This window comes from Balaenoptera musculus, chromosome X (genome assembly GCF_009873245.2).
Source record: "Balaenoptera musculus isolate JJ_BM4_2016_0621 chromosome X, mBalMus1.pri.v3, whole genome shotgun sequence".
Classification (NCBI taxonomy): Eukaryota; Metazoa; Chordata; class Mammalia; order Artiodactyla; family Balaenopteridae; genus Balaenoptera; species Balaenoptera musculus.
In genome coordinates, this window is record NC_045806.1 from 103,553,306 (window position 1) to 103,566,662 (window position 13,357).

General features: G+C 35.9%; 1 protein-coding gene across 8 annotated transcripts in view; it reads right to left on the reverse strand.

The window, feature by feature from the left end:
• THOC2 (THO complex 2) overlaps positions 1–13,357 on the reverse strand; it is a 102,703-nt gene that overhangs the window by 23,147 nt on the left and 66,199 nt on the right. For all 8 annotated transcript variants that reach the window (XM_036839257.1, XM_036839256.1, XM_036839254.1 and 5 more), the window contains 7 exons: positions 10,276–10,360; positions 9,551–9,644; positions 9,063–9,143; positions 7,048–7,144; positions 4,909–5,026; positions 3,735–3,914; positions 2,749–2,913 (listed from right to left, as the gene is read on the reverse strand). In XM_036839257.1, the coding sequence (XP_036695152.1) occupies positions 2,749–2,913; positions 3,735–3,914; positions 4,909–5,026; positions 7,048–7,144; positions 9,063–9,143; positions 9,551–9,644; positions 10,276–10,360 (820 nt within the window). The remainder of the gene's footprint in view (positions 1–2,748; positions 2,914–3,734; positions 3,915–4,908; positions 5,027–7,047; positions 7,145–9,062; positions 9,144–9,550; positions 9,645–10,275; positions 10,361–13,357) is intronic.

Here is a 13,357-nt window from a genome sequence, read left to right on the forward strand (position 1 = left end):
CATTACTTAGGAGAGAGGTCCCAATTACACCAGAGACCTGAGAGAATAGCAGCTGGGATAAGAAAAGGCTTTTAAATTTTTGAGGGTGGGTCCTACTGAAGGCAACTAATATGAATCTATGTGAACGGAAAGACATCTGTTGAGGTTCTAACAAAACACAGAATAAAACAGCGATGAAACTACCTGCATAAGATAGCTTATCTACCTGATTTGGTCATATTTAGAATATGAACTAGGGGAAAAGCCTTTCTTTCAGACCAGTGTTGCAAGGTGGCTCTCAGCAATTAAAACTGAAAATTAGGTTATAGGTATGACAGTGTTATATGATAGCCCCAGTCTCCCTAATCCTTTGGTTCTGAATCTGTGACTTCTATTTCCAGGCACCCCCCTCATTCCTATCTAGTTGAAAAAGAAAAATAGGCTTGATCAGAAAAGACGGCTATACTGCATATTTGCCTAGGACAAATATTTCCTTGCCTAAAGTCAGTTTAACCCTTCTTCAAGCTCACATCTTCAGTCAAATGGATAAGTATAACAGCTCTACAAAGTCACCTGGGGAACTAGACCTACGGAATAGAAATGATATCCACTGTTATTGTACTTTTTTTTGTTTTTGGCCGTGCCACGCAGCATGCGGTATCTTAGTTCCCCAACCAGGGATCGAACCCATGCCCCCTGCAGTGGAAGTGCAGAGTCCTAACCACTGGACCACCAGGGAATTCCCTGCTGTACTTCTAATTACTGTTCAAAAAGCTTTTGGCCTAACAATGTGAGCAGTGTTTGGTTGGCTAAATCATTCCCATGAGAGCCTGCCAATAGTCAATTTATGGAAGGGACCTAGCAGCCCTCTAATACTCATACTCTCTCATCAAAGGTTCTTCAAGAGGGGCTTTCACCCAAGAGGCAAAAGTAAGGATCCCTAGGAAAGCCTGGATGCCCAATCCAGTGTAACCAAGGTTGCCGAGGAATTCCCTTTCCAGGGGGTGGCATGTGGCCTACCCCTGATCTGGTTGTATAGCCACCTCTGTATAGTTCTCTGTTTTTCTCCTCAAACTTGAAAGGAAAATGACATTTCTTTGTTTAGATGTTTTTATCTCTTAAATGACAAAGACACAATATTTTACACAGGCTACGGAAAAAGTAGCTGTTGGTATGAATGACCTGCTCCATTTTCTGACCTGGAAAAGTTCAGCCAACCTCAGGCAACCAGGTGTTCCTGTTTGCTAGGGTTCAATAGCGCTGATTAGTGTGTCACTTCTCAGTATAGCACAGGGCAGGTCAGAATTTCTGAGATGAAGCAATTCTCCCACCTCAGTCCTTCAAGAAATCAGGTCCCCTGTTGTATAGCTGAGACTGATCTACTGTGGGGTGGGGCGACAACACAAAACATAACTACACAAAGAGAGCATAACAATTTTCTGGATTGAGAGAGTCTAAAGGAGAAGAAGAAGCCCAATCCTACTCCCTTATTCCCTTTTTCCCTCTAGAGAGTACAGCACAGTATTACAAGTGATAACTGAATCAATTAACATTTAGCTAGTTGTTAGAGGTTAAGTGTGAGACTGTAGCAGTTGATATGTAAACACTAACAGCTGATGGTTGATTAAATGATCAATTAGATCCCAAATTTCTCAGCACCTTTTCCCCCACTCTACTACACAGCCCTGTATCCCCACTGGGAACAAGAAGGGAGCCTACTTAAAGATAAGGGAACAAGATCTTCCCCAAAATCTGTAGTGAAAGCCTTGCATAGTACAGACTTAAAAAACAACAACAGATAAACAGAAGGGCCAGAATCTAAGCCTACAGAAAAATGAAGAATATGCTTGGGCTCCAGTCAGAGTGGGGAAGTACCACAGTTTCCAAACAGAGTACTGACCATGGCCCTGAGGGAAAAGGAAAAGTAAATTCCTATTAGAGGTAACTGCTTTAAAGGGAAGAGTCCAGGTGGCAGATAGAGAAAAGGAGGGAGGGTTGTGTCCTCTTCCCCCACATCCTTACTTGAATTTCAATACAGTCACTAACGGGATACCCTGCTTGGGAGGGCTCTAGTTTGCTTTTTGTTGTTGTTTGTTTTCAGTTGTTTCATTTAGGTGGAGAGAAATAAAACAAGAGCCATGAATATACCTTTCCTAGAAGTTACACAACAGAGAGTGCAAGAGTATTTGGAATGTTTGGGGGTGGTTAAGTCTGTCAGTCTTTATTTCTTTGAAGGCAGTATGTGTAATAGCAAGTCAACTATCTGACAGTGATACTGTCACTGAGGAAACAGGATTCTCTGTATTCAAGAGGAGTGTTTCTCAGAATGACGTACCACATTCGCCTGCATCAGAATCATCTAGTGCTTGTTAAAAAAACAAAAACAAAACAAAAATCCCCAGGTACCATTCAAATTACTAAATTAGAATTTATGGACATGGGGTTGAGTTTTTTTTTTAAGATCCTTCCTTGGTGATTCTCTAATAATTCCCTGATGAGCTGCACTAATGTTGGAGAACTATAGTTCTAGAGGGCCCATAAGACATCAACTTGGACAACTGGTGGTGTAGTAACAGTAAAATTATAGAACTAGTAAGACTTACTTTTTAAAGGGGATATTTTCATTGCCCACTGTGCAGAGCTGAGTATTAACAAAAGAGCAATTCTCTCATAATCTATATCTATGTCAAATTAAAATGCATTTACAAATAAAAGTTAAGTAGTAATGTGGAATCATTCCTGAATGGCAGCAAAGATACTTATACTTACCGAAATATGGTGTGCATACATTGGCCTAGACAGGAAAAATGCTGCATCATGGGGTGTGTGAAATTCATTACAGAGCACATCAATTGAAGGCACTCGCTTTATATAATCTTCTGTGCTTAGATTAGACGCTAAAAACCCACCAAACTGTACCAGGGTATCATGACACTAAATTTAAAAAATAAGACAAAAAACACAAATGTGCTACCATTTTACTAAACCAACATAACATTTTCCAAAATGACTAAGATATATTTTAACAATATTTTGATTAACAATTAAGAATTCAAATTTTACTACTTGAAAGAACTTTGGAGACAATCTACAAACTTAATCATATAATCATATTACAAAAAAGATACCCAAGTCCTGAAAAGTTGACTAATCTAAGACTTTAATAGTCAACAAAGGTCTCAAGTTCCAAGCTATTGTTCACCACCTTTAGTAGCAGAATATATTTATCTAAATCACATAGAACAATTTTATGTATATGCAAGTCAATTTTCTTGGCCCTTAAAAGTCGAAAACTTTATAAAATATGCGTGATGTTTTTTATTTCCTTGTAATATAGTTGGTGATAGTTAAACACATTTTGTAGGCTAACCATAGGTTTTGGTGCTTAATATTTTAAAATATATTTTATAAATGAAGATCATATCTACTTTGTTGTGGCTGAAATTCCAGATTTCCAGAGATCAGAAAAGATGAGAGCAAACAACTTAAAGTTATCTACTTAACTGAAAACCTTATACATATTATTATATCCCCTAGATCCATCTCTTAAATATCATAATTTGCACAGAAAGAGTCCCAATTTCCAGAATGTCTATTATATATATAATTATATAATTACAGATTATATATTGTATATAATATATATGATATATATATGATGTGCAAAATGACATTTTTTCAATTGTATCACATTCTATATTTTCCACTATCAAGATTTAAAAACCCACAGAAACACAAAGGCCACTTTAACTTGCCTGATCATAGAGCTTTCCCACAAGTTTCAAATGTTTCTCTCCACCTTCCTGAAAGATTACCCCATTCCTCTGCTGAGCCATAAGCAAACAGAGAGGAAGAGCAAGATCATGGTCTAATAGTGCATCCTTTAATCTCTGGGAGGATTTTTTAGTGTTTCTTATCTGGCCAAAGTAACCACCCTGCAAAAGAGAAGACATAACTTTACCAGTGTACCAGTACATAACACATGCCATCTGATTTGAAGAAAAAACACAGAAAGGGTTTGGTTACAATCCTGAAGATAACAAACCCACACACTCTACATTCCTTCCCTCTCTTTACAAATTTATTTTACTGACACTATTACTGCCACTGGCTTTAGTCACTGGCTTAAAGATAACTGTCAACTGTCTTTAAACTTCTACATATTTTCCACTTTCTACCATGCAGTCCCTTATAAAGGATTATCCTTCAGTTAGTGTGGAGCAGAGTCAACAACAGAGTAACTATGCTCAGATTTATGCCCGTTGGGGTATCAAGGACCACAGAAGATTTGATATTTATTTCCCTCCAGATGTATTACTTACTGTCTTTTATACTTTGTTTCAGCTTTTTAAAAAGGTTAAAATAACTAGTATATCGCAATTTTTAAAAGGGAGGTGGGGGCGATTGTAAGAGGAGGGTATGTATGGCTTTGACACTTAGCTTTATGTACTTATGTGCTGTTTAAATTCTTTATTATGAACATGCGTACATTTTGATTACTGTAGCTTTGTAACACTGTCTGAAGTCTGGGATGGTTATGCCTACTGCTTTGTTCTTTTTCCTCAGGATTGGTTTGGCAATTCTGGGTCTTTTATGGTTCCATATAAATTTTAGGATTATTTGTTCTAGTTCTGTAAAAAATGTCATGGGTAATTTGATAGGTATTGCATTCAATCTGTAGATTGCTTTGGGTAGCATGGCCATTTTAACAATGTTAACTCTTCCAATCTAAGAGCATGGGATATCTTTCCATTTCTTTGAATCATCTTCAATTTCCTTTATTAATGTTTTGTAGTTTTCAGCATATAAGTCTTTCACCTCCTTGGTGATGTTTATTCCCAAGTATTTTATTTTTTTTGATGCGATTTTAAAAGGGAGCATGCATACATTTTGAATTTTGAGTCACTAAACAAAAAGAGCAATTCTCACCTCAGCTTTTAGTTGCTCTCCACCAGTCATGGCCTCTAGTTGCTCCATTGTCATTTCTTCTGTAATTTCTATTCCTGCCATTTTTTGTACCACTTCTTTCAATATAAGCAGGTCAAAACTATTTAGGAAAAACAAGAAATAGTCTATAGTTGAAACTTCAAACATAAAAGTAAAAATGAATTGTAATTAATATACTAAGAATCCCTAAATTATTTGTATATAAATATTTGGGCCATGTAATATGTTTAACTTTTTACTTGGAAGTAATTTCAAACTTACAGATAGGATACAAAGATAAGAATAGTACAAAGCACACCCACATAGCCTTTATCCCTACTTCACCTGTTATTAACATTGCGAACATCCCGTTCACTTTATCATTTCTGTTTTCTCTCTCTCTCCCCCATCTTCTCTCTCTCTCTCTCTCTCTCTCACGCACACACACACATACTCTCTCACAATTTTCTTGAACTATTTGAGAGTAACTTATCTAGTAAGTAACATCATTTTAGAGGTACCTAAAATTCCTAATTACCCCTAAAATTGCTAATGTGTTTCCTAAGACTATCGCTATTCTCTTACATAACCACAGCAATAGTTATCAATTTTAGTAAACCTAACACTGATACAATACTTTTATCTAATATACAGGTCATATTTCATTTTTAGCAGCCAACCCAATAATGCCCTTCATAGCATTTTTTTTTATCCTCCAGTACAGGATGCTCAATATATATTTTTTGATAGTATAGAGCCATCTCTTTAAACAATCACACACACTTGGGAGGAATGGAGGGAGGGAGAGGAGAAAGGAAAAAAGGAAGGAAATGCAAATTCCAAGTTGTGATATTTGAGCCTAAGATGACAGTTTAGTGGCCTGCCTTACGCATATTTATTACTGTGCCAACAGTTACTCATTTGAATTCTCAAAGTTTAGGACTGTCAATGGAAATAACACCTTATGACTTCCAAGATCTTCCTTAATTTGTTAAGTAATGAAGATAAGGAAAAACATTCTTTCCTACAGAACAAATACAGATGTTTTTCCAAAGAAAGGTAAAGCTAGGTATACCCAAGACACAAGTTAATAGACAAAGGAACAGTTTTCTAAGATTATTATTAAGTGCTTACTCTCTCAACTTGCCTTGCTTCTCTAAACATAGTTTTTGAAAACAAGAGGGCCCTCATGCAAATAAGTATGCAACAAGTACCAATGAAATATTTTGCTTTTCCTTTAAACAATCTTTTCATTAGATGGTCACAAAAACTATATCACAGTACAGAAAACTGAACTAGAGATTTAAAAGTAATGTGATGTTTTCCTGGCCTATATAGACACAGAAGAGTAAAATGTATACGAATGGCCAATAAATGAGTATAAAGCAAGTGATATATGCGGATTAAATCCCGAACCTAATTTTTTTTTTTTAAGTTTTCCCTAACCCAAAATAATCTGTTAAGAATTACTTAGGTAATACTTGTTTGGAGCACCAGATAGCTTTACAGATTTCTGTTTGCTTTCTACCAGAAAGCTTTTGAAAACCATTTCCAGTTCTTTGAGTCTAGTCAGTGTATTGCTGATGGGGTTTAATATACATTCTAATTCAAACTCTAAGCACTGATATTGGTCCAGAATAAAATAATAAAACTCAGTATTTATAAAGAAAAGAAGACAATGTCCAAAAGGTGCATTAGTGTTACCTATCTCTGAAGTTTAAATTAAAAAAATAGTTGTGTTTTAAAGATACTATATATACCCTCAAAATAAACACATTCCTACCAAATGTTCAATGTAAAGGCCAATTACTGTCCAGTAGCATAATCAATAGTGCAATGTGTTTTGCCATAAGAGGATTTACAATATACCATATCAACCATTTATTCAAAAGCCTAACAGGTAGTCAAAATGAGTTAGTTTCTTTAATGAGTTACACATATAGCCAAATATTACATTTCTTTCTGTATATTTTAAGTTATTTCTTTTAATTAAAGAATTCCATATAAATAAGTGAGCAATTACTGTTCTTAAGCCTACAACCAACAAACAGTTTTTCAACATAATAGCAATGTCAGTATCTCAATACCAGCAGAAGTACTCTAATTATTGAATTTCATTTACATATAATTTGCTATGAATACCTTTTGCCTGCCTTTAGCTGATTAGCCACATATTGAAGAAGACCAGCAAGATCAATTGGATATTTACGAAAAACTGCACCACAGAAACTAGCCAGACCTATATGAGATAAAAAAAGAATAGGGCTTTTTAAAAAACAGTTCATAAAACAAAAAGCACAATATTAAGTGTCATTTCAATGAAATTTCCAAAACAAAATGAGGTGGGAAAAATTGTATTGCTGATGCCACTGAACAGAATTTTATAATTAATAATAGCTAATATTTATTGACCATACATATGCCAAGCAGTCTATTAAGCTCTTTATGTAATTATCTCATTTAACCTTTGCAGTAATCATCTCAGGTTGGTATAAACCTATCGATGAGGGAAATTCCGAACAGACAGGTCATGTAACTTGCTCACGGACACACAGTTGGTATGAGGTAGAACAGTGATTCAAACTTATACGGCCTGATTCCATAACCTGTGACGTTAATTAGGCCACAACAAAATCCTGCAGATGACTCAGTAAACTTGAATGATCAACAAAACACCTGCCCCTCAAATGTTTGAGTCACACAAAAAAATCTCATTTTATCTAGGAACATGCCACTAGTTGTGGAGGGGCAAGGAAACATTGCCAGACCAAGAAGCAATCAAAAGACCAATTTTAGCCAAGAGTCCTTATCACATTAGTAGGGAGAAAACCCCACTCAAGACAAGAGGAGGAGGGACTTCCCTGGCCATCCAACGGTTAAGACTTGGCACGCCCAATGCAGGGGGCATGGGTTCAATCCCTGGTCGGGAAACCAAGATCCCGCATGCAGCACGGCGTGGCATTTAAAAAAAAAAAAAAAAAAAAAAAAGGAGGAGACCCCAGTAAAGTCAAGTGACCTGCAGCCTTTTCAACAATTATTTGCTGAGCACCTAAAGGACAATGGACAAAACACAGGTCCTGCCCTCAAGGAGCTTACAGTCCAGAGAGATATAGAAAAGTAAACTAAAATAACTATGATGAATAAAAAGTTCCATAGAAGTACAGAAGAGGGGCACCTTATTCTGACTTTTGGGTTGTTAACAGGGAAAGCTTTCCAAAGAAAGTGACCTCTAAGCTGAAATCTAATGAATAAGTAGAAAATGTGTTGGAAGAGATGAGTGGGCATAGAAGGGTACCCCAAGAAGAGGGAATAACATGTGCAAAAGGCCATGGAAAGTGCAAGAAGTTCAGCATTAACAGAACCTAGAATATTAGGGAGGGGCAAAAGATGAGGCTAGTACAGAAAGGACCTGATTCCAAAAGAACTTACTCGTATGATTTATTACAGATTGCAGACTTCAAAGAGCAATGGGGAGCTACTGCAAGATTCAGCTATCAGAGACACAACAGGTTGAAAGAAAATGTGACTGGCTGCTAGAAATCAAAGGTACAAGGAAAAAAAACAAGGCTAGGGCTTTTTGTTAAACAACCAAGTTTTTGTTCTTTTAAGGTGACTGGAACCTCAGGATAGAAAGGAGAGAAGGGAGAATAGTTCCCTTAAGATTAATTCTTCTAGGGACTTCCCTGGCAGTCCACTGGTTAAGACTTCACCTTCAGATGCAGGGGGTGCAGGTTCGATCCCTGTTGGAGAGCTAAGAGCCCACATGCCTCACAGCCAAAAAACCAAAACATAAAACAGAAGCAATATTGTAACAAATTCAATAAAGACTTTAAAATCGGTCCACATCAAGAAAAAAATCTTAAAAAAAAAGATTAATTCTTCTAAAATAATAGAATGGATGGGAACTTTCATCTCCCCAGTAATGCTTGCCCAAATGCTATCACAGCCAATACTGGCTTCTTGAGTTAGAAAATGAATTAAGTACCATATGAACCTCCTTACACAGCCAAGGACATGAACCCTCTGTAGAACAAGCTGAGTGGCTAGATATTCTCAAGAGCACTTGACAAATAGGCTCTTAGCATAGGTAACAGAATACATAGCATAGCAATGACAACAGATGGAAATTTCATCCTTGGAAAAATAAAAATACTTACTCTGAAGCCAGCTTGAGATGGTTGTGTCGTCATGTTTCATTCTCTCCTTTTCTGGATTAGCTAAAGCTTCAATGATACAATCTTTCATATATTAAGAAAAAATTTTGTCAACACATCCCTAACAAAGACCGCTAAAACAACAACAACAAAAAGCCACCCCTTGGAAAATAAAGTAAATTGTTAGCTCCGATTTATTACCAATTATGGAAAAATACACTCACTGTAGTACCAACTTTTCTTTTTTAGCCTCTTTTCCAGCTTTCAGCGAGCAGATTCTAACTATATAAAAGATATTTAGTAATCTTAACATTGTCTTTCCCAATATACAACACAGACACACACACAAACTCCCAACTGGTCAACCTTTCAATCAGCCAACTGAATCAACCTCAGACGGTTGCTAAAGGAACTTAGAATGAAAATAAAACATTCACCACTAAGGTCTATGAAACGTGAAACCTATGTTATTACTTCACCTGAAAGGATACAGGCCAAGACGTCATAATTCAACGAAGTGAGGTATTTCAATGAATCTACTACAGGTGTTATTAAGTTATCATACTTCTGTATTTGTGACAAGATCTGGAAGACAGCAACAAAGAATAAAAGGCATTGACTAATCAAAAGAGAACTTTTACTGTGCTAACTAAATAATGGCTACACTTTTTTTTTAAAAGAAATAATGCTTAAAATTAGTTTCCTTCCATTGTGTATTTATATAAAACCTACTATTCTATCATTTCCTTAGAAAATATTTTCTTAGGCTACAATTTCCAATTAGGAAATAATTCCAGTGCATCCAAACTTGAATTTTGGAATTATAATGTGCTTTAGAAATATCTTTCTAAACATGAAAGTGTTACATCTGAATCACAATGAAATGCTGTTCAAATGTTTCTAAAAACTAAAAACAACAAATAATGCATCACTTTATTAATGTTTTTATAACTCAAAATGTGGTACACAAGACAATGTTAGTCTGTTTAAAAACAGCAGCACTGTCACTTATTATTAGAAAAGTAGATCAATGTGTTAAATATATTACATACTAAATTTTGTTTTTAGAATAACCATACAATGTTTCATTTGCTAAAGTTTTTGTCCCCTAAAACTATCAAACATTTTTAAACTACATCATTCTATTTCCACTTGTGCTGATTTAAAGACTACAAAAAGAAAAATCCCTGAAAATAGTATTAACCTCAAAACATACATAATCAAACAAAATGGTTGGATTGCTGTGGCTCAACTTCCCAATTTGTCTTCCAGAAGGCTTCACATTTTCCTTGGTTAGACGCCTACAAGGGGAGAAAAAGGTGGCAGGGATCATCTTAAGTAATTTCCCTTTTAATGTTGGTAGCTTTGTTACATCACGAAAAAAAATTTATTTCCCAAATATCCAAAATGGATCCATGTAAACAACCACCCTCATCATATGCTTTACTACAGGACTTGGGCTATTTTGATTAGGCATTCTCTAAGAGGGTATTAAAATTTTGTATTACTGCGTAACATTTACAATATACACGTGGTTCATTTTATAGTAATAGTCTAACAAGCATTAAAACTCTTAACGTACTCTACAAGTACATAAAACTCTTCTTACAGAGAATAATTATTTTAGATTTAGAAGGGCTCATTATCAGTTTAGGGATTAAGATATCAAATTTGGTGTAATACATTGAAATGCCTCATGCCATCTGTCTCAGTGACCCTAACAGAGTGATAGCTAATGCTGCACTCCTTGATACAAGAAGTTCTCTGGTTTTCATATTCAAAGTAAACAATTCTTGAAAAATCAATTCTACTCTTGTCCTTCCTCTTTAATTCTCCCTCTACTCAGTATTCTTTTACTAACCTTTTGGAAATTTATATCTACGAAATGCTTACAAATTCAAAACAATTATTACACAGGATCTTTAACTCTTCTGATGAAATTACTACATAATAAATCTAGAAACCTGAAAAACTAACAAGTGACAGGAAGCTTTCTAGAGTGAAAATATAATGAAGCAAATAATGAATTTAGTTGACAATTCAAGGAATGTGACCATTCTGGAAGTGACAAACTTGATATAATTATCTTAAGAAACTTCTTTTGACAAAACTGATCCATCAATCAAAATTATTTCATCAACAACTGCTTCCCTTTCCCATTCTGCATGGCCCAGTTTCTTTTTTTCCCATGGAAAAGAGAGACCCATCAGTTTTAAACTTTGGCTATACTCTGTTCTACTTTGAAGCTTTATTTGAAGCACAAATAAAGTTCTACCACCACCTGCCCTTACTTCTAACCCTACTATTTCAGGCAAGCCCTCCTACCTGCCAAAGCCAACCCTTCCTTTCCATATTTTTTATCCCACTCCCTTCTGCTTCCTCTCCCCCAACACCAAAAAAAATAAATAAATAAAAGGAATATTATCTTTATTACGTCCTCCTCTCAAGCAACCATGGTGCTTGGCATATGGAACACAGTCAATGAACATTTGTGGCATGAATTACTGGATGTCCTATAGCAAATTCATGTTTTAAACAGTAATCAAAACTTGTGAAATTCCCAAGCAATAAATTAATACATTCCATTCTCAACTTAAAAAGTTCAATCAATATCAAAATCATATTATTCAAGGCTGGTGAAACAGTTGAGCTTACAAATAGAACAAAAATCCAAGTACATTAAAAATTCTGCACATATTCTGTGATAAACATTTGTATTAATTTACTTATTCATTAATTCATATTAATGTCTTCTGTGACAGGCAAAGTGCTAAGCACTAGGAATACAAGGATGAGTAGCAGCTCCTGCTCTCAAGCTCAGTCCAGCTGGGGAGGTAGATTTAAAACCACTTTTAAAATTTTTATATTCTTAAACAAATAGAGCAACTTATAGAACAGTACTTATTATATGCTATCAGTAGTATAAAAAGGGAGGGAATAATATATTTGTATTCACTTGCATATACATAAAAATAGCCGGAATGATAAATAAGAAACTAAACAGTGACCACTTTTTTTTTTCCTTGGGAGAACTGAGTGGACAGGGTGAGAGACTTTTTACTGTCTACCTTTTCATATCTACTACAATTTAAACCATGTGAATATATAAACTAGTCAAAATATTAGATAATTTTAAAAAGAAAAATAATCATAGCAATATACATAAGCGGTATGATAGTATTTATATGCATATGAGATAGTGGTAGCACAAATAAAGAACAATCAATTGTGCTTGGTGGTATGTGCAATGGAAGGCTTCACAGAGGTGACACTGGAGCCCACTGTCCAATGATGAGGTCACCAGATGGAGAGAGGAAAAAGAGGTAAGGGAAAACCTGTACAAACAAAAGAAACAAAAAATATATGCAAAGGAAAAGGAGACCATAGCACATTTAGGGAAACATAAGTGGGCTCAGTACAGTTAGAGGTAGAATTGGCGGGAAATGAGGATGGAAATAGGGAGAGACAGATCATGAAGGTTCTCTTATATCACCAAGCCATAAAGTCTGACATATAACCTGCAGGCAATGCTTAGTCACCAAAGGATTTTGAAGAAAGAGAGTAATACAAGGCACTATAACACTCCAGATAAAAGAACTAAGTTAGTGGTGGTAGAGAGTGGAAGAGACAGATTCAATATTTAATGTATCGGGACTCCCCTGGTGGCACAGTGGTTGAGAATATGCCTGTCATTGCAGGGGACACGGGTTCAATCCCTGGTCCAGGAAGATCCCACATGCCGCGGAGCAACTAAGCCCGTGCGCCACAACTACTGAGCCTGTGCTCTAGAGCCCGTGAGCCACAACTACTGAGCCCGCACACCTAGAGCCCGTGCTCCACGACAAGAGAAGCCCACGCACTGCAACGAAGAATAGCCTCTGCTCACCGCAACTAGAGATAGCCCGCGTGCAGCAACGAAGACCCAACACAGCCAAAAATAAATAAATAAAATAAATTTATCAAAAAAAAAATTAATGTATCATTAAATAATCCATATAAAGCACTTAGTTCAGCGCCCACCACACATAGTAATGGCTTCAAAAATATTAGTTGTTGTTAAGCTAGAAACTCTACTTGGGGAATTTTTAAGCCTGGAACTCTTTCGGAAGGACCAGTTCTAATAAATATCATCTCTTTCCATGCCTTCCCCAACTTCCATGGGGTGAAATATTCATTCTCCTCTCTATCATCCCATAGAACTTTATACATATTGTATAAAAGCATCTATTAAACCAGACTGTGATTGTGCACACAGCTGTTTCCCTGGTAGACTGTGACCTACAACAATATCATTCAGC